This window comes from Dunckerocampus dactyliophorus, chromosome 7, assembly GCF_027744805.1.
Source record: "Dunckerocampus dactyliophorus isolate RoL2022-P2 chromosome 7, RoL_Ddac_1.1, whole genome shotgun sequence".
Taxonomy (NCBI): domain Eukaryota; kingdom Metazoa; phylum Chordata; class Actinopteri; order Syngnathiformes; family Syngnathidae; genus Dunckerocampus; species Dunckerocampus dactyliophorus.
This window is the reverse complement of record NC_072825.1, coordinates 19593611-19617987: the sequence shown is the minus strand read 5'-3', so window position 1 is coordinate 19617987 and position 24377 is coordinate 19593611. Positions and strand designations below refer to the sequence as shown.

Genomic DNA, 24377 nt, shown 5'->3' with positions numbered 1-24377 from the left:
CAAACTCAACTCCCAAACCTACTGCCACATTTTTCACACAGTGGTACAGGAAAAAGTGTGCATCTTTCAAGAAGACCATGATTTTTATGCAGGACAATGCTCCATCTCATGTATACAAGTACTGCACTTCATGGCTAGCTAAATGTCTTACAAAATAATGACATGACCTCCTTGTCCACCTGACCTAAACCTTACATTGAGTACTTCTGGGCCCTTAAACGTAAGATTTACAGTGAAGAAAAAAGGTACACCTCTCTGAACAGTGTTTGGGAGGCTTTGGTTGCTGCTGCACAAAAACGTGATGGTCAAACGATCAACAACAGACTCCATGGATGGAAGGCTTTTCTGTGTTATTGAAAAGAAGGGTGGCTATACTGGTCACTGATTTATTTTTGGAAATGTCCGAAATATTTATTTGTAAAGTTTGTGTGGTTTGTTTAGCATTCTGACTTTTAAAAAATGAAAATAACGTAGTGAGATGGGAACATTTTTGTTTTTCTTTGAGTTGCCTAATAATTCTTCACATAAATAGTTGCCTCATAATTGTGCACAGAGATATTCTCAACAAAAGGCAAAACCTCACTTTCACTTCCTTAAATATTCAAGTTGGGGTTTATTAATATTTTGGATTGACCAAGAGCACTGTTATTGTTGAATAATAAATAATAAAATTGCCTAATAACTGTGCACACGGTGTATTTTGATCTCAAACAGAAACCTTTACAAATATAATAATACGCAACTTTTGTTTGCCACTGTCAGAGAGGTATTTACTTTATAATGTGATTATTGCTGTAGCTATACTATGCATTGGGGTAAAACGTCAATGCATCATACTGAAAGCTGGTAGTTGTCTTCCGTCAGTACGGATGGAGAGGGACTACATTTGTTGTTTACATAATATTGACTTCAGCTTACCAAAAGCACGTGAGACTGGCCTCAGCATTCGAGTATGGATGCTTTTTCTCTTGGACTTTGGTGTCATCTGCAAGAGAGGCAGAAACATTTGCTTAAATTACTAAGCTTAACTTGAATTTTCATCCAACAATACTTCTTGAAAATATATGATGTGAACTGTGATTGGACCTTGTGGGTAACAGGATCCAGTGTGGAAGAAACCAAATTAAATCCAGCAAATCACAAAATAAATTCTACATACTTTCACTGAAAGATATATAGAGTTCATATTTTGCCAGTGGTGGTACAAGTGAAGAAGCATTCAGACAGACTATATTGTGGGAGAAGGTGGTGGATTAAGTGTCCTTCTGTATTGAACTTGCAGTTTCATTAGGATCTTATAACCCTCATCCTGCTACGCTAAACCCTTACCTTACTGTGGGAGGTCTGACTGAACATCTATGTGAATTTTACATGCAAAGTGAAAATACAGCAAATGTACAATTGACTTAAGCTTGCACATACAATATGGTGACAAATGTCTTGGTGCACACCTCTGGATTAATGGATGTGTCCATCAGGGGGTTGAGCTAGACAATTGAGTGCCTCCTGAATCTTTCCAAGACATTTTGGAGAATTTCATGCATCCAAATTTGAAAGAAGAATGTCAATGTCTTCCTAGAAGAGCGAGAACCTGTATTAGCTACAAAGGGAAGACCTTTTTCCACATAGTACATTAGGGAGCGTTCACACTTACAAATGTTTGGTTAAGTTAAAACAAACTCTGTTGCATTTGCTAGTACAGTTCGTTTGGTCAAGTGTAAACACCATCATCTGGACCCTGGTGTGCACCAAACAAGCGGACCAAGACCGCTTGAGAGGTGGGTCTAGTGGACTCTGGTGGGGTTTCGGTTCACTTGAGCTCAAAAGTGAACGCTACTTAAACGACAGACTCAGACCGGTGTTAAAATGACAGCAAAAAACATGCAGAAATGAATAATATGTAAGAGAAAATGAATTAGAAGTGCTGTCTCTCTGCCCTCTTCGTCTGTGTATGTGACAATGGAGTTCTTTAAAAGCATATATTCGAAGGTTTTTGTTTTTTCTGCCGATAATGATGATGAGTGATGACATGCTCCACAGAGCAGAATGCTTGCTAGCTCAGTGTTTTGGTGGTTTGGAAATAATTTGCCTTCGGATTGTAAATATGCAATTTGCAAAGACTCTAATGTGTCACGTTTGGCTCTTAGTGCATAATGCGGCTCCATAATAGTACACTGGTTACTACGGAACAGGTACCGCTGCATGCACTTTTCAGCAACCGCACAGCAAGTTCACATCGTGCCAAACAAGGAAGAGACACCCAAAATTAGAACCAAGGAACTAAGAAAAAACAAAAACCAGAAAAACCACGACACAAAGCGCTGGTTATGCGAGGGGGGAGCAAGGCATCTTCCTTCAATACTTCTAATCTCATCAATGGCTCACACTTTTCTATACCTTGTGTTGGATATTGCAGTATTTGTCTTATTTTGTATGCATCCAGTGGCATTAAAGTAGAAGAAGCATAATGTGTTCATTGCTATATTGTTATACGTTCTATTGTTATCGGTAATGAAGCGTTGGACTATATCAGGTATCGGTAAGAAATCCAATATTGAGCCCCTCTAAAAATACTCTATGTATTCAAACCAGCAAACGCATTTTGTGTGGAATATTTGAGTTGCGTCATGTAATATGTCACAAAAGCTGCCCAATCAAGTCCTTACTTAATGCATATGTTCCTTACTGCGCAGCCTTGGGTCCCATGACAAAAATACTGATCGCTAAGAGAACCACATCAAAGTACACACCAAATATCTCTTAAATCTGTGGTCCAGACCACAATACCAAACCACAAGTGTGAACTCAACATTAGAACGTCACCCCTTTCAGAATCACATGACTCCATGAAGATGTTTTATACTTTTCTGTAGTACTTGGCTATTTTTTCAATTCCACTGATCACAAACATTTCAACATTTCCTGGTGTTGGACTCCAATAGAAAAGTTGTACAGTTTCAGATAATGTTTTATGAAGCAGAGGGATGCACCAAGGTATTAGTAAATGTTAGCCTTGAACAGCAAACAGTGTTTGAGAGGCACCCACATGAGTATGTCCAGCAGACCTAACACAGCATTCTCTAGATAACGGTTCAAAGTAGAGCGCTGGATTTTTATACTACAGAGTTTTGGAACAGACGACCATCAAGCAGTGGAGGGAGGACAAGGACCGACACAACATTACTTACACTGGTGCAGCACAGTGTCTCCATGGAGCCAAGGGACAAGAAGAGGGTAAACAGAAGAAATTGAAGAAAAAGAAAGACAGCACACAATAAGGCCTTAAAGAGGGGAGAACAGCCATGATGGCAATGAGCTCAAACAAGCCTTTTCCAGAAGAGAAATGAGGATTGAATAGATGGCACAGCAGAAGTAACAATGTATTCAAGGTGAAAGACAGGAGAAACAAACAAAACGCACATGCAGCATCTTGCTTTTCCATCAGCACGAATTATATTACTAGTAGTAGAGTCTTGTTATTTTAGAGGGATGAGAAAGCTTGTTCAACTAGGAGCCCACGGGCCAAAATTAAATGACATTAGAACTGCATTCCAAAATTACCTGAGCAGGTTCCTAAAAACAACTGGGAAATCCTGCCATATGGAGAATGTTTGACCAGCATTTTTGCACTAGGCTCTTAAAGCCAACAGAGCGTTCCTGTCACATAAATGATCTTTGGCTATTACGCTATTACCTTTGCGACAGACCTTTAAAAACAGCAGCGCTCGCATGTCACACAAAGGATCTTTGACTAGTGTTTTTGCAGTACAGCTTTAAAAACAGCAGAGCACACTTGTCATATAGTGGATCTTTGACTCTGGTTTTGCAGTAGGTCCTTAAAAACAGCAGAACCATCCTGTTATACATAAGATCTTTGACCAGATTTTCTGCAGTAGTCTTCTGACACAACCAGAGCGCTCCCATCAAAAGGAGGATCTTTCACAGGTGATAAGATACCGTAGTGTTTCTGTTTTAATTGTTGACTTCGTTGCTTCATTCTTTACTATTTAATCATTTTGGTGGAGTCCTAGCCTTATGTTGATATTGTGTTGATACAGAGAGGTCTCCGGTCCTTAGCATTCTTAAAATGTGGCACGCAGAACAATATAATTGAATAGCCCTGTACTGGAGTCATCAGTCCGTTCCCTAGTCCAATCCTACCATGCATGACTCCAGGTCATCCAGTCTCTCGCCCTCTAGGATCTCAGTGGATGCCCGTTTGGGAATCCTTTCCTCTGGAACATCCATGTCTACTGACTCTTGCTGCACCAAGGGGCGCCCTCTCCGCACCAGATGGTCTGCCTGAGAGAGAGCAGGAATCAGAGTAAGGTACGGGTGAAAGAAGTGACTGACTACATGGTGTTACATTCATTTAGAGCTTAAATAAATGAAGAGCATGTGATTGATTGTCGCACCAGAGTGTGTTGTGAATTGGAAAGGGCCTCTAAGATATCATCAACAATACGATCAGACAGGAAGGAGGCAAGACTCAACTTCACCTCACTGACAAAAAAAGAAAAGAGAGGTTAAGGTCTGAAACAAGACAATATAGTGTATTTTCCCTGCAGCGCTTATTCCAATGGTAAAACCACTCACCTGATCTTATTGATGATGTCAATACCGGACTGCTCCAGGAGAGTTTTGGTGACAAAGCTCTTGGGGACAACCATCTTGGCTGAGCTGGCCTTTATGAGGTCCGAGCGTAGATTACTCCTCTTCATCACGTGAGGACACAGAGACTCTGCTGTATCCATCATAGACTCCAATAGGGTCTGCAAAGATTGAAGAATTAATGACCCAGACACATTCATATTTATGTGCATACAGACCTCATTAATCCACAATCCCATGGTATTTAATACAAGCATCCTCCCTTCACAGAGATAATAGTTGGATGACACTGACAGATTTTTTAAAGCTTATTTAACAGTCAATACAGTACATGACATGTTTTTATGCTTGTTATTTTATGTTGTCTGTAGAGGGCGCCCATGCCCCAGTTTTCCAATCCTACAAAAGGCACACAATAGTCCATTGTCTGCAGTGAGAATTATGATTCCTGCATTATATTCTGACACAAAAAACGTTTTGGCTTTGCACAATTCAGTTAAAGACCAATTCCTTGTGTCATCTACCTGTAGCTGTTGGTCCATGACAGAAGTCACCTCTCCCGCCACAGACTCCAGTTTCTCCTGAATAGGACCTACTGAAGCACTGTGAACTTCCTCTCTGGAAGTAGAACCTAGGTGATAAAGGTTCGGGAGGAGCTGGGGATAAAACAAAGAAGAGGAAGGTAAAACAATTATATATAAGAGAGAAAAGGTAAAAAGCAGATCAAGTGTATTGACAACTGTTCTCACCGTTTTCGAGTTCCTTGCATCTTTGATGAGGCTTTCTGCAGACCTGACATCTTCCAGGACGGCGTCAGTCTCCGAGTTCCTTAGAGAGTTCAGGTGGTCCTGTACCTTTACACAGATCCGGTCCATCATCTAGTAACAGAAACCAGAAACTCAAAAGTTCAAATCAATAGCTTTATATTTAAGTATGGGGTACACTCTACCTGGAAAATGATTCACATTCCCCTATGTACAATTTGTGTTATAAACAATTATATACAGTACAGGAAAGATGTGATCCTTGTGCAGTCACATACCTGCTGTGTGGTCGTGGTTACAATGCCCTGTTGGAGGCGATATGCCTGCTCTTGTTGGTATTTCCTGGTTTCATGATTTCTGTAAAGATAATTTTCAATCTGTGGGGGGGGGAACAAACAATACTATGAGCATAAATAAAGAAATAGTGACAGTCAGTCAATAGTGTCAGTCTACTGAATTACAGCATTCCTAACAGTATAAGCACTGTTTCCCCCCCCCTCCATCTTGTGTGTACGTCACTCAGCGTGAAAACACATGAGACAGATTGTGACTGATGGAACTAATGGAGCTTGTTACAATACCTTAAGCAAGGCGTCCTCTGTCTTCTCTGGACTGGCCTTCAGAGCCTGGGAGGCGTCGATGATGGGGATGGGCATAAAACGGATAGCGAAGTTTCTGTTGGGCACACAGCCAGAGGATATCATGGTAAGGACAAGGAGAGAAACAGTAATACAGTAGTTCAGTACTACCACTGCACAGCATTGTACTTCAAAACAAGACAGTTAGATTCCCTGTAAACATTGATACAGTTTTTTGTCAGTAACGATAGTGTGTGTAGTGTATAGTTAGCATTATGTCTGACATATGCTGGGAAAGCTACAAATGCATGGTTGTAGCTAACCACAATGAATCTATAAGGGACATTTATGGATTTTCTCATGCATTCCATTTGACAAGCGGATGAAAACACAATTCTAATTGTGTAATTGTGTCATGTTCAGTTAGTAAAAAGTTAGTAAACCTCTGACAAAAAATGTAATGCCCAAATATCAGCATCAGCACTATTATAAACACACAAAAAAACATTTTTATTTTATCTTGTGTTCACAATACGGTAGATGAATATGACTACAACTCTAATAGTATCTTATAGTAACCATGAATATTATGCTACATTCTTTTTTTCCTCTGTCTGAATGGCTGTGCCTTTTTGGCCACGCCGACTTTCTAGGTTCAATGTCTAAAACCGTGTTTTAAATATTATACATGAGCAACTAGGGATCAAGACCTATTCTGTATTCTGTGGCAAGTGAAAGTATTCAATGTTTTAGTACAATCCCAATGGGGGTTGGTTACTTTTGTTTCAAATAGATCTGACATGATGACTTGTTTTCCCTCAGTGCCAGTGCAGGACATTTTTTCCCATTGGATCAACTCAAAATAAAGTTGAGTGTGACAGTTCCCTAGTTAAACTTTCATTCACATCATATCAATATTTTAGGAGTAATCCATTTACATATTTTATCCTAGGCCACCTGTCCTGTAAAAGGGGTTTAAGATTGTTCAAAGATCCATATAAGTACAAAAAGATTGAAGTGTCAACACGATAAACTACATAAAAAAAATTAATCATGCTGATTAGTATAAATCACCATCAACGTTAAATATACAAGGAACTTTTTGAGCAATGTCATGTCAAACCTTATGAATGATTTGGTGAACAACAGAAGAAAAGGGGCATAAGAAAATGGAATTGCACAAAGGACACAGAACAGCCACAGGAAGAAAATGAAAACTGTTATTTCAATAATGAAAAACTGTGACGGGGGTTGGGGTGGCAGGGGTGTGTACCTTTAAGGGGAGAAAAGCGGTGATGAAGGCAAAAGAAGTGCTTTATAGATGTGTCCCAGATGACAATTTAGATGAAGGCACATTTCACACTCACACACCCACAAGATGATCATACACAGTCAGAGGAAACAAAAGCCTGCTGGATTCCATCTCCTTTACGGCTCATCTTAGTCTCTCTACAGTTATTCTCTGTTCTACTGTCATTTTTTTTTTTTGCTTGTGTTCGTATTTCTCAGCTGTTCAAACTCTGCTTTCCTCCTCCTATCGCTCTTCATGTTTCATGTCATGAAGCGCTCATACCGCTCCATTCAAACACAGATGCAATTGAGAACCGTACTTCTCCAGAGCTGCTGCTACATCCTGCAGGCCTTGAGGACCAGTGTTGTTCTTGTCCCAGATCACTGTCCTGCAAAGGCAAGCACACTGTTACATGTAGCATGTAGTTTTGTGTAAGAAATCACAATTATCGACATGTGTCTTTTACAATCCTTTTCCTTTGGTATTCACCGGAGTTTGGAGTTGATCTGCAGTGCCTTGGCCAGCATTTTGGCGCCCATGTCGCCCATCGCGTTCCCGCTGATGTCGAGCCTGGTGAGTGACGAGTTGCTGCCGAGCGCGTTCAGAACGATAGTTAGATCGCTCTTCAGCCGGGAGTCGGCTAGAGACAGAGAGGTGAGGGGCTGGACAGTGAAAGAAGAAAAGATGATAAATACTCCGCCAGCATTGCTGCTACTTTTAAAATTCTCTCTTAAATATGCTGCATTCGTATGTTTTTGGGCCACATCTGCCATTTTTCAAGCATCTTTAGACTTATAGTATTTAGCCTCTAACACATTAGACATAATACATTTTTAATGAATCTATTGCATGTCAATGTGCTTTTATTTATAGTCCTGTAATGTGTGTGGTGTTAAGACAACAGGGAATTGGAATCAAAGCAAATGCAGCATTATTATTTCATGTCTTGTTTGAAGAAAGGTGTGGAGAGAATTATTTACAGCCAGCATGTGCACACAGAGGACATTAGGCATGCAAATTTCACCAGCTACAAGTCTCATTAGTTGTCCCGTGTTGTAAATGGTGCCATTTTATAGTGCTTTTGTCCAAAGTGTTTCACAATATTGCCTCTCAGTCATGCATAAATGGCTGCAGGGCAGCCAAGCAAGATGACCTATCTGATTCTGTGTTTCATGCTGGGTAACAACAAAGCTGTAAACCAGGTGTTTACCTTTAAGAAAGAATCACTTGGTTTTATATGATGGCTCTTAATCCCTTTGTGCTACTAAAAATATGGCAACAGCGTCTTATTTAATAGCGAATTCTAGAGGAAAGGTGCATGTGTCCACAAAATGTAGTTATAAATCCCATTTGTCGCCTTCGGCAAAAGCAGTTGACTCTCACATTTCCTAATTAATCACCAAAATTAAGAAATCATCACCCGGGGTTTTGCATACCTGCCCTGTTTAATTAGAGTGAGAAAATGAGAAAATGTAACTGTAGGAAAAAAAAGACCTGATACTGGAGCAAAATTAACCACTCATTAAAAAGATGGGTTGTGCTTAATAATGGAACAGAGGCTTCAGAGAGCGTGTGGAAATATTGCGTTATTTCTGGATTCCAGCCTGATTATGGTTTACAGATGTGAATATTTTTTTGTGCATTTTTCCCCAACACATTCCAGTTATTTAATAACTACCGTGCAGGATTAGATTAGGATTATTCATATTTTTTAAGTTTCTTGTACATCAAGGTGTGTTTGCAGATTGTACTGGTTGCTTATATTTACCATTAAAACATATGTCTGCATCACTGACACATCATGTAACATTTGGCAGGAAAGCAAACAAACATAACAAAATGACCAACTGTCCCAGTATTGAAGGAAAAGGAAGCTAGTGTTACACAATACTGTATATAGTGTTTGCATATCAGCTATTTCCCTATAATATGAGTCCCAGACTGACCAAGCAATCACTCTGAGAACAAAACGGCATTGCCCCCTTGCTTTGTACTCCCGTTTGTCACTTTCCCTATATCGACATGAATGATGCATTTGACCCAAAGCTTTCCAGCCACCTTCATCTCTTTTCCATCAGTCTTTACCCTGCCATGTAAACCTTCACGCTGAGATCACCATATTGCACACATCTGTCTCCTGCACCCAATGAAGCACCCACACACATCACTACACTATGACTATGTGACACAGGCAGGAGACGAAGGACGACCAGCACCCCCTACAGCGATATCAGAGTTCAGCTGGAACCAGAGGCAGGAAGAAACCAGGATAATATAATAAAACATATATATCTACAGTGTAAATCTCCAAAGTCCGACACAATTCGCTCTGTGATGCTGGTTGACTTCCATGTTTTTCTAATCTCAAAACTAATTTTCCAAAAGCAAATAGCAAAGTAGTAATTCAACTTAATTAACTCATTGACCCGAATATAACCTTTTTTTCAAGATCCGTTTTTGGAAAAATATTGTTTAAAACTAAATGTTTTAAAATTGAAATAATAACCCGCAGATTGCAATAAGAAAGGGCATCCTAGTTCTTTCTTAGCTACTCTACAGTTGTTTGATGACTCTGCTTGATTGAGCACCTTGATCTTAAAATTGGCATCATAACTCCTCCGTTTACTACGTTTATGCTAGGACTCGCTTGGGGAGAACCTGTTTGCCTCCGTCCACTGTCATAACAGAGAAGCATGGCTTGCCATGATGCGCATGCCTTAATTACGTTAAAATATGTTAGAGAATTAGTGTCAGCCGTTAATGCATTATTTTTGACAGCCCTAGCTTTAAGTAACATAATTGTCATATGAGTACTAAAATTAAGTAAAACTACTGCCTGATGGTCACAGAAGGGAGAGGGAACAGGAATGTGTTTGCAGATCTACACTGTCACCTGGTAACATTTGATTTATTGCTGGAAATAATATACAATTATTATATTCATAATATTGTCATATTTAATTACTTGTAATTACCCGTACTAAGCAGCTAAACCATTTCCTGCCTAAACCATCATAGGTCATTCTGGGACCCAGACAGACCAGGAAATGAAAAACTCACCAACTCTTCCTCCTGGATCATATGGACCAGACTGTCCAACACTGGAGCGAGGTTTCTAAATCAGATAGAGGACAAGAGGAGAGGATGAAACCACACTAAATGTGAGAAAAGCAATTTATGGTTTTATAAGTCTAGCAATATATCTGATCGCATCATCCTTGGTGACAGTAGCATTTTTTTAAATTAGTGTAAGGCCCTGCATGGCCTCCTTGTAGTCTTACTTGGACTTGATGTTGTTGAAGTTCTTGCCCAGAGACAAGTGTCTTATGGAGCGGTTTTTAGCCAACCATATTAGCAGAGTGGACAGATCAGAGTCCAGGCCTGGATTAAAAACCAAACAAAAAAAACATCAGAAATGTTACTCTAATGGACTAATTCCTTTTAGTTGGTAAGTGAACAATGCAAAGTCAGAAGAGAAGTGCCTCACCGTTGTCAGAGATATCTAGACTGGAGATATTTGGAATCTCAGCAATGCAACCTTCAAGTATTTGGGAGCCTCCAGACCGCAACTGTTGTAATAAGAGTACAAACAGAAGTCATACAACTACAGTACATAGCTACACATAATGAACCAAACAAAGTTGAACACTTCACCGTGACATGAGATATTGCTGCAAAGAAACTCACAGTCAACCAACTGTGACTGTGAATCAGACTCACAAAACTACTGCTAACAAAGCGTCATGATGCACAAACAATATGACTATGACAGCATGTTAGCTTCACACTAAAACCTGGACTAACTTCTAAGAACATGCAACTTCAGATGGCAAATGTAAATAACAATGATATCCATAAAAATATGTATTTTGCATCTCTGTGTGGAGTTTGCATGTTCTCCCCGTGCGCGCGTGGGTTTTCTCCGGGTACTCCGGGTTTCCTCCCACATTCCAAAAACATACATGTTAGGTTAACTGGAGACTCTAAATTGTCCATAGGTATGAATGTGAGTGTGAATGGTTGTTTGTCTATATGTGCCCTGCGATATAGACTGGCGACCAGTCCCCGGTGTACCCCCCCTCTCGCCCAAAGTCAGTTGAGATATGCTCCAGTACAACCATGTGACCCTATTGAGGACAAGTGGCATAGAAAACTGGATGGATGGATGGAATATGTATTTTAACATAATTATTGCAATGACGGTATTGGAATACATACTGTGCACTCACTGGCCACAACAGTAGGTACACTAATGTCATAGAATACACCATTCTGCATTGATAAACAATGTAATTCCCAGTTATCACTGACACTGTCAGAGAAATAAAATAGGTGATAATCAAAACTCGGTAGTGTTATCTTTGTAAAGGCAGAGTTTTTATTGACTCTCACTTGATTGGGTCGGTGTGCCTAATGCAGTGGCCTGTAATTATACATACAGTAAGGGACATATAATGTAAAATAATGACATGGGCAATGGAGCACAACAGAGTTTCACCTAGTTAAAACAGTTCATTACAAACAAAATGATGGAGAACTGATTTCAGAATGAAGAGGATGAGCATTATTTAGGAAGAGTAAAGCTACACCAGATGTGCAAATAAAAATGAAGAGCAATGAGAAGTTAATTAGTAAGCAGGAGCACATTGGTACTTACACAATGGCCAAGCTTACAGAGGCATTAGGGGAGAGAACAGTGTGTCAGACGGAAGCCAACAATTAGCAACAACAAAACACACAGATGCTTAATGACCATATAGTCATACTAAACACTCCTCACACACACAGATTCGCATCAACAGGGAGTCATGCACAGTCCACGTCTTGTGTGCTGTGAGAGCTTTTTGAGCACAGCGCTGGGTCGTTTTCAAGCAAAGGGTTCATTATAAGACATGGACTCATCCCTGCTGTTTCAATATGGGAACATTTCTTTTGGCATGTGTAAGTGAATTTCCGGTGTGATTTCTGTTCATGATCACATTGAGTCTGCAGAAAGCTCATTTTTTTGTTCCAGCAAGGGTGGGGATGAAAATGATGTGTGTGTGTGTGTGTGTGTGTGTGTGTGTGTGTGCGATACAACAATTAGAGAGGGAAACTGAACACTCCCCGCACCACCACCACCACCACCACCCCCACCACCCCCTTCCACCCCGCCTGCTGTCTGCCAAGTATTTCATTATACAGCCTCTTAATAATACTTGCCGGCATGTCATCAGCCTGTCAAATGGTTTTGGAGGGGCTGCTAAAAAGATGATTGCATTGCGGGAAGATCAGCTTAAAATGATTACATGCCACAAGCACCAAAGTTTGGCTTAAAAAGGTTCTTGAACAAAGGCTTCAGTGTGAGTTCATTTGCAAAGATGTGCCCACATTGCCATTATTATCAGTGTTCTTTATGCTACATGAGTTCCAAACATTATTGATAGCAAAATCTATAAGACTTTTATTTAACACTACATACAGATACAGCATTCACAAGTAACCAAAATTTTTTTTTTTCTTAATTATTAAGAAAACAGAGCAAATCTCCTCACAACAAAGGTTGCATGACTGCTAATTTACGCCTCTAATTCCTTATTAAATGTAGTTAAAAGATCTAATGTACATCCATGAATATTGCCTTTCACACCCTTAAATAAATAATGACTAAGGCTGTCAAATGATTAAAATGTTTATTCATATTATTTACAGTTTTCAAATCAATGAATCGTGATTAATAACCATTTGCAACTTTGTGTGAAATATGCCCATTTTTACTGTATTTTATTAACAGAAAGACAAATGATTGGACATGATTATATATATATTTGTATGTATTTACAGCTTCATATGAAGTGAAAATTTATATTAAGCTAAAAGATACCACACATTTTTGTCTTTAATAGTAGAACATTTGAGTCACACTTTGACCATGTTATTATGGGCAATGATGTGCTGCATTCAAATATTCAAAATATATAATTTATTCAAATATATAATTTAAGTTGAATTCCTATGTTTTGAGTGTTTTCATAGCAAACTGTAATTCCACATTAAGAGTTACGCAGTGAGCTTGAACGCATCAACTTGTAAACAACTCCTGGCACAGTGCTAGTTACTGTATGTCCTGCTCCGACATGAAGAAAAGAGACAATTATGGAGATGTTCATCATTTGTGTGCATTATATGAACCAATAATTGAGTTTAATGATTATGTTTAAATCACGAGTTAGTGATAAGAACATCCACTTGTTGTTTTTCTTTGTGTGTATTTAGACCGCACATACACGCACAATACAGATGTTGTTGTCAAATTCAGAGGGTCTGCGAATGTACCTTGTGTGTGTTTAGTGAGTTTAAGAAGGTGTTGTTCCAAGGACAGAAAAACCTGTGTGCGAGTTGCATATGGTGTTGGGAATTGGGCACTGCTGTTGATGTGTTCAGGTCAGAATAAAGTTATAGAAGAGTGTCAGACTCTGTGTGACTCTGTGGGGACACTACACTGTGCCTCAGTCTGCAGTCATAACAGAGAGGTGTTGCTTGTTATGATGCGCATGCATTAATTACACAAAAACATGTTATGTAATTACACAATTTAGTGACGCTGTTAACGTGTTATTTTTGACAGCCCTAATTATCAACGCATTGTAGAAAAAAAGGTAACAACGAGAACAACAAGAACTTAGTAACAGTGAGGGAAATGCAAATGTGCAACATTCACATGCAAGGGACGCTACGTGTCATGAACAGGATGATTTGTAGGTGGAAATGAATGACGGCGGCAGGTCTCACCTCACAGCAGCTGAGGTCTAGAGACACATCCTTCACGTTGGGGTTACTCGCCAGGCCAAGCAGGAGAGCTCTACAATATCAAAAATGAAACAATTACTTTGAGCGAGAAATAGAATTTAACAGCTTTGTTGTTCTCTCACTTGAGGACATCTGGCGCCAGCTTTGTTCCAGACACATTGATGGAGCTGAGAGCCATGGCGCTGCTGAAGAAGTGCTTAAATGATGGCGGCACCTCTTTGCCTTTCCTACAGAAACATACCACATGACATCAACTTTATAACTCCATACAAGACTCCATCATTTTCTTCCTTCAGCACACATTCAGGCGATTTTATGGCTGATGCAATGGCCTGAAACCCGGTGATCATCATTTCGACTCAACCATTCTTTTGCCGGTGTGCCATTCCCACTCTCCACTGACATGTATCTCGTCATGCTTTATTTGTCTGTTCCTTCTCTCCTCCTCCGCCTGTCTGTGCTCATCTTTCCTCGACAGTCAACCCCCCCTACTCTCATCCTCTGCTCCACTCGCCCCTGATGAAAACCTCAACTCCCCTGAGACTCAGTGGAAAGAGACATAACACTGTGGGGCGAAAACTCCACCCTTTAACCATCTGTTACACGCATCATAAGTCCATACATACTGTACACCTGACAGTCATTCATTGCTTGCTTGTAATGACAATCGGTCACCAGCAGGTGTCACACAGCAACGTGTGTAGCCATATTGACTTATGGCCTTAAAGGGATAGTTCTGACATGAGTTGTATGACATTCCCATCTGCAGTGTAGTCCAGCAGCAGCGACTCTCAGTCCCAAGCATCTAAGCGTAACTAAGTTCTTCATCACCAAAATCCAACCAGAACTGGACTCAGGAGAGCAAGTAGGGGTCTGGACTACACTGCTGATGGAGATGTCATACAAGTTCATGTCAAAAAATCACAACTATCCCTTTAAGTGAATATAACATACTAATGCAATTGACTTCATCATGTAAAATCTTCCTTTAGGGGAAAAAGTACACTAACCGTGGATGCAGTTCTTGAATTTCGCATTAGGTAAGGCAAGGTAGCTATGCTATGTTCAATCAGTGTATATTTGAACATGTACAAATAGAATTTACAGAGTTAAAAGATACTAGTCTTACAAATGCCAGAAGGGTTCTTACCTGTGAGGAAAGATGCTCTTTGAAACATTGAGGACAGACAGGTGTTGAACCGAGCCTCGCAACAGAGCAGAACAAACCTGAAAAACAAAACAAATACATGATTGAAAGGCACAATAAGAGACATTTGAGTTTTAATTTAATATGTGTAACATGTCTTAAAATAATCATCAAACAATCATTTAAGTGTGAAGTTTGCACGCAATGCACACACTTTTGTCACAGACACATGTAACAAAAAATGAGATGTCAAGGCGGGTCCACCAATATTATAAATAGACCACTGAATTAGGTGATCTGGTGTCACCATGGCCATGACGAAGAACATGCAGTCCTATTTACAAGCCAGTATAGCATTTGAATAGCTTTGAAACTGTCATTTTAAGATCAAATTACTACATATTGTAACGTCAAAGCTCAGATCAATATCTCAGTGGGCTACATCTCAGACAAATCAATAAGTTGTATTTGGAGTGCAGAGAACCTCAGCAATACATCACACACAACACAGTTCAAGTGTTTTCTGTTAATTTGATTCCATCTAATGTGACACAGTGACTACAACTTGCATTGTATGTGTTTGTATGTACGATATATGTCTAAACAGTTCCCCTGTAGGACTCACCTGGTCCAATGAGCAGTCAGTGTTGGAGAGGTCGAGGGTTGTCAGGTGGTTGGGTTGGCTCAAGAAATGGTACAAATGCTACAAATAAAAAATGAAACACATACAGTACGAAAGAAACGCAAAGGCTATTAGGGGTGAAATTGTAGACTGATTTTCAGCTTTGATCTTATTATATGATAGAAATGTTGTTTTCTTCAGCTTATTCCCCAGACTCTGAAATCTAATTTCTAATAAGAACACATGATTTTTATCAGAGCATTTACCAGATCAGCATTGTCTTCTGTCACTGGAGGACTACACAATCTATCAGAAACATGATTTGATGCCTCGCTACAAATGCATACGTATATTACTGACATGGATGTGTATGTATCCTGTAGTTTATCAAATGCCAGTCCAAAAAGGGATAACATTGCATGGGTTTCTATGTATGCACCTGCATGTCGTCTCCTCTGAGGATGTTCCCTGAGAGGTCCAGATGGACGAGGCTGCTTGGGATGGACGGGTTGGCACTCAGTGACTGACAAAGGCTGTTCACCCCTGAAACACACACCATGCAGAAGCAGCGTCAGCATATTTCACATCCCTTATGTCTCCACTTGATGTTTTGCCTGCATATTGAAGGAAATAGCAGGGGAAATGAAGAGCAGTAGACTGCCTATTGAATGCATGGAGAGGGTTGTGTGGAGGAAATACTACAGCTTTTGTCATGCCAGACAATCATTTTAAAAGTAAGATAAGAAATCAGTGTGATCATTCAACTCTAGACAACCTATTGAAACCTACAACAGTGGTTATGATGGAACTGAAGGCATTGATGTAGGCCTCTGGGTATTTTACTTTGTGCATGACACTGACGTATGACGTATTGAGTCGCTGACCCGTGTCATGTCTAATGAATGACTCACACCCTCATTTTTCAAGGGTCTTTAATCTGTGAATGTTTTAATTTGACAGTTTGTTACATGACAGGTTGGATGGTCATTTAAATACAGAAAATAAAAAACAAGGCAAGTAATTGTAGGCATTTCTGTCATGGGTAACAGAATAGATGCAAGATGGATGTTTAGTAACATTAAGGTGCAGCTGACTGACAAGTAAAGGTACAACAATCCGACAGTTTGTGGAAAGAAAACACTTTGTAATCAATTTCTAAGCTTTCCAGCAAGCTACACCTTTGGTAAAATACATTTACACATAACATGGACCTTATTATATACACTATTATTTTACAATTTCACATAAAAAAAGCAAAGATAAGCTATAAGCAAACATTTGTTTAAGGATACAACAGGAGGATACATATTCAAAGTGTGTGTGTCTGTCTGAAACAACCTATTCAGTCCAGTTATTTGATGTAAGAAAAAAAGTACGACAATATTTAAAGGAAAACTGCACTTCTTTTTGGAATTTTGCCTATCATCCACCATCCTTATGTGAGGCATGAACACACGTCTTTCTCTTTTCTATGCGTTCTAAAGACATAAAAACAGATAAAAAGAGACAGCTCACTACTGCATGTAATGGGACACACCTATGCCGCCTACAAAGGCCGTGGTTAAAACACGTCCAAAAACCTCCAACGAGGTTTTATGGTTTCATATACATGCTATAACCATGTAGTAACGGGTACATTCATGATAACATGTAATACTTACAGTACTTTGCTGTATTTTGTTACTTTTAAGCATGACTGGAACTTCCTTCCTCGGCGCATTAATTTCACATAGCAACATAGAAACGAACACCTACACCTAGCATTAACGTTTTCGAACTCAAAAATAAAAACACAGCAGAAGTGGCAGCAGCTCAATATGTACCTTTTTGGTCGTGGTATGAGGCTCTGTGACATATGCGTTCATGTCTCATATGCGGATTGTTGTGGATGATGGGTGAAATTCCCCCCAAAAAGTGCAGTTTTCCTTTAAGCAGTTTCCAGAAATTCAATCACCTGTGGGCACCCTGGATATTGTTCTGAGTACACTTTGTCATTTGGGAGTTTGGCTTATAGATCAGGAGCTCAGCTACAGCAGCTGAGCTGGGCTTTGTTGAAGCAACGCTACCCTGTGGAAAATGATAGCTCTTTATTGATTGCCCTCTGGCAAAGCTGTTTACAGTGCATCCCTAAAGACTGTTTCTTACGCTGAGGCGGTTACTTTGATGGTAAACCAAAACGAAATTTTACCTGCAAGCCATTATTGACAACACTTGCATTTAATCTACAAATTTGCATCACACCTGTTATGGTATACTGAAAACTTCTTCATGTTTGGCATCCAATTACAAACACAATGTTTCCAGCATGACAATGAGCAATTCGATTGAGGGAAAGTGTGCACTGAGCAGGATTACACACTGTTCACATTTTTGCCACTCGCACATGATCGTGATTAGTGCGGCAATTCAGTGTCATTAGCATCCCAGCAGTGGGAGCAATTAGATGAAACTGTGAATTGCGTCTGATCACAACACGCATATTAATGAAAAGTAACTGCAAGAACACAACGCAGTAATAAAATTATGACATTTTTTCCCCATCCATTAATTATGGCGGACAAGAATAACACATACCTTTGGGTGACACAGAGGTTTTCGAGAAGTTTAGATACTTGAGTCCAATACGAAGTTTGGCAAACTGAGCACCAAGGGAGGCAATACCTGCAAGATCACAGACAATGACATCACAGTGGATTCAATTATTACTTAACATGTCGCTTATGTCATTTTCGAGTTTTACTGTGTGTACCCAACTATTACAATAGTCAAAATAAAGTTTAGATTGATACTGCTATGAGTTATTTTTAATTTATTATTAATTGGATCAATTGTATTCTTACAGTGTATCTATAATCATATTGAATTATTTTGTGTGTATTATATAACTCACAAAATCCATAGAAATATATTTTATATAAATACTATGAATTTAGCCCACAGATAAACAGAAAATACTAAACTGTCCCTCTTAAAAGGCAGTATCGATACAACAGTATTGTTGTGAACTTCTTCATGCATGCAGACTTCTTCTTTTGTTAGGAACCTGAATATGTACAGTGTATTTCTGGGTAAAATTCATTCTGCAAAAGTACGTCGAGCCATTCATAGTGTAATAATAAATTAAAAAAAAAAAATCAGCATATAAAAATAACGTATATTGAGATGAGATTAATTCATAAGAGGAGAAAATCAGACCCACAAGTCAGATTTAGAGTATGTGAACATGCACATGTTTTAATATAATACCTCTGTCCTCCAGTGGATTATTGGCCAGATTGATGGTGGTGAGTCCTGAGCTGGGGTTGTGTGCGAGTGCAGCAGCAAGCTTCTGGGCAAAATCACTTCAAAGTAAAAGAGACATTGTAAATACATGGCCAGGGTGCTTAGATTTCAGCAACAAGCAGCCTTTGCAGAGTAGAATTAAAACTGGAATTAAAGTACAAAAAATATGTGTAAATGTAACTGCACTTGTTAATCAACACTAATACCTAAAAAGAGTATACGTATCTAGTAACTAGGGGTGTAAGGGTACAATGTAAGTAGTACAATGTAACTCTCAATATAGTCAAGCGTCTACTCTGTAAACACATAGTGACAGTGCTGGAATTATTAATGCTGCGCTTTAAGAATTGTAATTTACAAAAAAATGAAAAACAAATCAGGCTGTTGAAACTGTTACTGCGGAACATCTGCATCGTTGCACTTTGCTAAAAACAAATGCTGTAAAGTCACAAAAACATTATTTCATTATTTCCGCAAATTATTATTTCATATTCAGATATTTTGAATGTGAGAACTGTATTTATTGGAGAATTACCTGCTAGCACTTTACTGTTTTGTACAGTATGTTTCATTTTAAAAATCATTAAAGTTCTTAACACCAAACCTAAGCAGTTTTATGTTTTGCATTTTGTTCCCTTACTGTACCTTTAACTGAGTGACATTAAAACCGACTTATGATTATCGCGTACCGTTACACCCCAACTGGTAACAGAAAAACAACAGTTTATATGAACTGCACTTGTTTAAACTTTTACAATAAAAATGAAATTGGCCTAAAAAAAGACATACAGCATAAAGTAGGAGTGTCATAACACTTCACGAGACAAGATAATACACAAGATTGTGTCTACGAGACGGATTTGAACTTTTTAGTACAATGAAAAAATATATGACAATATATTGCAATATACTAATATAATATCTACTACGTTACACTCTTCTGCACTCTGTGTGTATGCTACCGGCCCCGCCTCCACCCATCAAGACAAAGAGACAGTATGACTGGCAAAAGGGCTCACTCCGTTCATACTCTTCTATGAAACAAATGCGCCAAAGTGCTGAAACAAATGCAGAGTGAACCCTCTTCCTGCCTGTTTGGAGGCGGGAGACGAGGGAAACAGACACAAATGCACGTGGCGATATTTTGAGGCTGGCAAAATGATCAAGTTCGTGTTAATTTATTGTGTTATTTATTATCGTCCCAGGCCTAGTGCCTACGAGACACTTTTTTGGTGAGGAATGTAGCCCTTTTTTTTTGGGGACGGATTAAGATGCAGTGGCAACTAAGACAAACAGCCCCACCCTTGATTGATTATTTGATTACGAGGTGTGTCCCAAGCCTTTTGTGTATGGTGTTGACATTTATACTCACGTTTTAAGCCCTGCATTATCTAGCACCAACTCCTCCAGTCTACTGGAGCGAGCCACCACCCGAAGAATTTGCTCGCACACATCTGCAGACTTAGAACAAAAACACACATATAATGTTAGTAACACATAACCTTGGAGGTTGTATTGTATTGTATTGCATTTAATGCAAGTAAAACATTAAATGCAGTGTTTCCCATACATTCATTTAATTTGTTGCGACCCCCACCAACATGTAGATTTGGCGCTACCTGTTAACCCTCGCTCATAAACACATTATAATGGGACTATCGGCCGATCAGTGTTTCCAATTTAGCAACTTTGCAGCTATATTTAGCGAGAGTATTCAGACCCCTCTAGATTGACTAGCGACAGATCCAACAACTTTTGGAGAAAACACTCATCAATCTTCTCAACGAGCAGTCACATGTGACTCAATCTTACTTGTGGCAAAAAACAAACAACACACAAAAAGAAGCGACAGAAAAAAATTAATTAGAATTTTTAAACATTTTGGTCTTGCTTTTCATGTTTTTGCTAACTTTTTGTCTCTCCCACAGCATCCAAAAAAGTTACGTGTGTCATGGTCGACCCATGTGTCATGGTCGATGACGCAAATTAGACAATGATGTCATCTAGCGCCCTGTGCCACAGTTTGATTGCAGTCTTGTGGGAAACACTGAAATGGTAAAGAGTTTAACCTAATCACAGGCCTCTCCCTGTTAATCAAAAACATAATAGTCACGCTACTCAACGGAGTCAGCTCCTAGGCAACAATGTAATTATAACTAAAATGCAATTAACCAGAAAAACGAGTAGAAGGTTTCAAGGTCAGAAAAGAAGATATACACTCAGGGTGCCACCAGGAATTCTTTGCCCAGTGGAAAAAAATCATGTTGAGCCACCCCTTTTTATTTTTTAATAATTTTCTTGTTTTTGGCCTGTGGAATGACACCCCGCCACCCCACCCTCCCCATAGACGCCCCTGTACGTGCTTTGGCACACATGGTTTTCCTGTCCAAATAGCAGAGAAAGCTGTTCTTTTTCTCTTAATTAAAGCAGTACCAAGCAGTGAGTTCAAAATATGGTACTTTGCAGTCATTAATGATGCGTGACAAGGAACAACTTGAACACACACTTTAGTAGACACATCAGAGGAAAAAAAGGAGCCTCGCTCCTGTGGTCGCGTCACCAGAGGAGACACCCATGCGGGAGCTAAAGCAGTCATATTTAGACAGAATTAAATATTCAACAGTTGATGTACACGCCCCACCTAGATGTTCACTGACCCAGTTCACTGTGTGCTTCCTCCCACTCTTGCTATACAGACTCTTTAATGCTTTAATACTTGTTTTCACAGCCACTTGCTAATTATCTGCATCGACACAACATTTTCCATCGGAATACCAGAAGTGTACTGATCCGTTGTGGTGTTCGCTATTCTTGGTAAACAGTCCTGCCATTAGGGACTGCTTCTCTGGGCCAGCAGCCCTGGTGAGGCCAAAACACTGGCAACATTGTCCCACACAGGACGAGAGCAAAGTGGGCAGGAAAGGAGGAGGGCGGAGAAGGACCGTCGAGGGACAAAAAGATGGGAGAAAGAGCCTCTTGTTCACATGTTTACGCCATGAAGCTGTGTTTTAGAGGGGAGGATTCAGAGAGATAGATGGCAGCCAGCAATACCTAAACAGCAACTGTGAGAGGAATGCGCTACATTCACTGAACCATTGAGTAATAATTAAATAAGACCTTTTCTTTCTGCACTGGTCTCAATCAACGACAACATCATACATGCAAGTCACACTTTGGAGGCATGCTGCACTATCTATCATGAGGTCATCTTTTATCTGTTGTCCTTTCCCTCCCCCTTGTACTGTATCTCTCATTCAGATCAGCAACATCAGCAACACAAAATAAACACTGTGATTGTGTAAAGGGCAAGCAGCCCAATCACCCATTGTAATGCAGGTCATACGTAAATGTGATGGTAGCAATATAACAAAACTTCTCCCTTATTCATTTTTAAATGTTATTTGCTTGTATTGACTTGCAGGTATTTATTTTGAAATAAAAACCCAGCATGTTGTGGTTACATCAGCAAAAAGACAGCTGTGGGGGTCATGCTGTCCTCAAGTTCAACTTTTGCACGTCAATAGATTTATCATGAACATCAGTTCTAATTGCGTAAGGAGAAGGCTTGTGTTTCTCTTCCATCTGATCTGCTTCCTGGTGCTTCTTCAATGAGTTCATCATGTGGCATCACCCCACGTACCTTTCCATTGATACCAAAACTGACCTAGATATTTCTGATGTTTTGTATTTCTTGCTCTCTCTTTCTCTTTCTATTCCTTTTTTTTTTTTTCTTTTTTACTCTATTCTCTGGTATAGGTGCATTATGCTGTCAAAAGCATTCGGACACAGCTACAGGCACTGAAAATACACCTGGAGTCAGCTGCCCCTTTGCGTCTAGAACAGCATCCATCCCATGATTTTGTATATCTGCGTGATTTTTTTGTTCATTTTTGTCCGTTCATCCAGTTGTTTTGATGGGTTTGCAGTCCAAGATTTCAAATTATTCCTCACTTAACTAATCTAAGAATGTCTTTATGGACCAGAGCACAAGAGAAAAGGGTCTTCCTCATACTTGTTCCACAAAGATGGAAGGAACGATACAGGAGGTAGTCTCCGTGAGTCTTGCCCAACCCCTGATTGGTTATTTTATTGGATAAAAGGTGTGTCCTAAGTTTACATTGATATACCTGTATTGTCTAGTGGTCATTAAGATGTGTGAAAGTCTTTTGTTAGTCCAATTTTACCATGATACCTATGGATACCTATGGATACCCATGGACACCCATGGATACCTATTGATCTTGGCAATAACAAACAAATAGGCCCATCACGATAACAAATTTAGTTGGCGATAATCGTCTTACAATTATTGCCAAAAAAACAATATTATTGTCAACATTATTTTGAGACCATTTTTCATTAATGTAATGATAATATATGGCATAATAATGTGAATACAATGTATCAAAAGCAATAAACTTTAATTTCTCAATAGTATTTAACATTGTAATTGGAATGTCAAGAGCTTTTACTTAAATTAAACGAACAACATAATAAATTAAACAAACAAAAAAAAGAAAAAAAAAATTAATGAAACTATAGGGCTGATAACTGCTGTTGCGTGGTGTCACGTGGGACCAAATAATGCCAGTACTGCTTCACGGATACGGGTAGTGGTGGTGACAATGCATACCCATGCGGGAACAATGCACGTTGCAGGTACTGTTGTCGCGCACACTACTTGAAACACTACCTGACAAGATGTAAATAAGTCCTGCGGGAGATTGGTCAGTTTGTGCCAATGTGCACCATTTTTGGTCACAAATTGCATGCCAAGTGTGGAATTTATGCGTAAACAGAACGCAAACTGTGCGCAAACTTGCCATAAATACATAAATGACACGCACTGCAACAGCAAATTGCGGGACAATGTGGAGGCAAAGTATAAACGTTGTTTTACTCCTCACTTGCGCCACTCTTGCCAGCGGCTCCGCCTCCACTCACTGGGACGAAAAGACTGAATGACTGACAGGAGGGTTCACTCGATCCATTCATTCTGCTATACAACCGACTTGCCCAGGTGATGAGACAGATGTACAGAGTAAACCCTCTTGTCATCCAGTCTGTTTCGTAGATAGACAGCAGAAAAACAAACATGAATGCATGTGTGAATATATTGAGGCCGGCAAAATTATTGAGTTTGTCTTTATTTATCGTGCAATTAATTGATTTATCTTTATGTGACGGGCCTACAAACACATAAATAGTAGAAATTGCTGAAAGTGTTGTGCAGACTGATACCTAAATATAGACACTACCGAAACCAAAGTTTCCAATACTGGCACTCATTTTA

General features: G+C 39.4%; 1 protein-coding gene across 3 annotated transcripts in view; it reads right to left on the bottom strand.

The window, feature by feature from the left end:
* LOC129184799 (F-actin-uncapping protein LRRC16A-like) overlaps positions 1-24377 on the bottom strand; it is an 80457-nt gene that overhangs the window by 9357 nt on the left and 46723 nt on the right. For 2 of the 3 annotated variants that reach the window (XM_054781135.1, XM_054781137.1), the window contains exons 10-31: positions 20457-20545; positions 19049-19143; positions 18377-18463; positions 16242-16345; positions 15806-15883; positions 15184-15260; positions 14156-14260; positions 14016-14085; positions 10732-10813; positions 10526-10625; positions 10305-10359; positions 7734-7906; positions 7564-7632; positions 5957-6050; positions 5654-5752; positions 5361-5489; positions 5136-5267; positions 4597-4772; positions 4416-4503; positions 4162-4302; positions 3189-3206; positions 919-985 (exon numbers count right to left, since the gene is read on the bottom strand). In XM_054781135.1, the coding sequence (XP_054637110.1) occupies positions 919-985; positions 3189-3206; positions 4162-4302; positions 4416-4503; positions 4597-4772; positions 5136-5267; positions 5361-5489; positions 5654-5752; positions 5957-6050; positions 7564-7632; positions 7734-7906; positions 10305-10359; positions 10526-10625; positions 10732-10813; positions 14016-14085; positions 14156-14260; positions 15184-15260; positions 15806-15883; positions 16242-16345; positions 18377-18463; positions 19049-19143; positions 20457-20545 (2128 nt within the window). The remainder of the gene's footprint in view (positions 1-918; positions 986-3188; positions 3207-4161; positions 4303-4415; positions 4504-4596; positions 4773-5135; positions 5268-5360; positions 5490-5653; positions 5753-5956; positions 6051-7563; positions 7633-7733; positions 7907-10304; positions 10360-10525; positions 10626-10731; positions 10814-14015; positions 14086-14155; positions 14261-15183; positions 15261-15805; positions 15884-16241; positions 16346-18376; positions 18464-19048; positions 19144-20456; positions 20546-24377) is intronic. The other variant, XM_054781136.1, reaches the window with a different exon arrangement.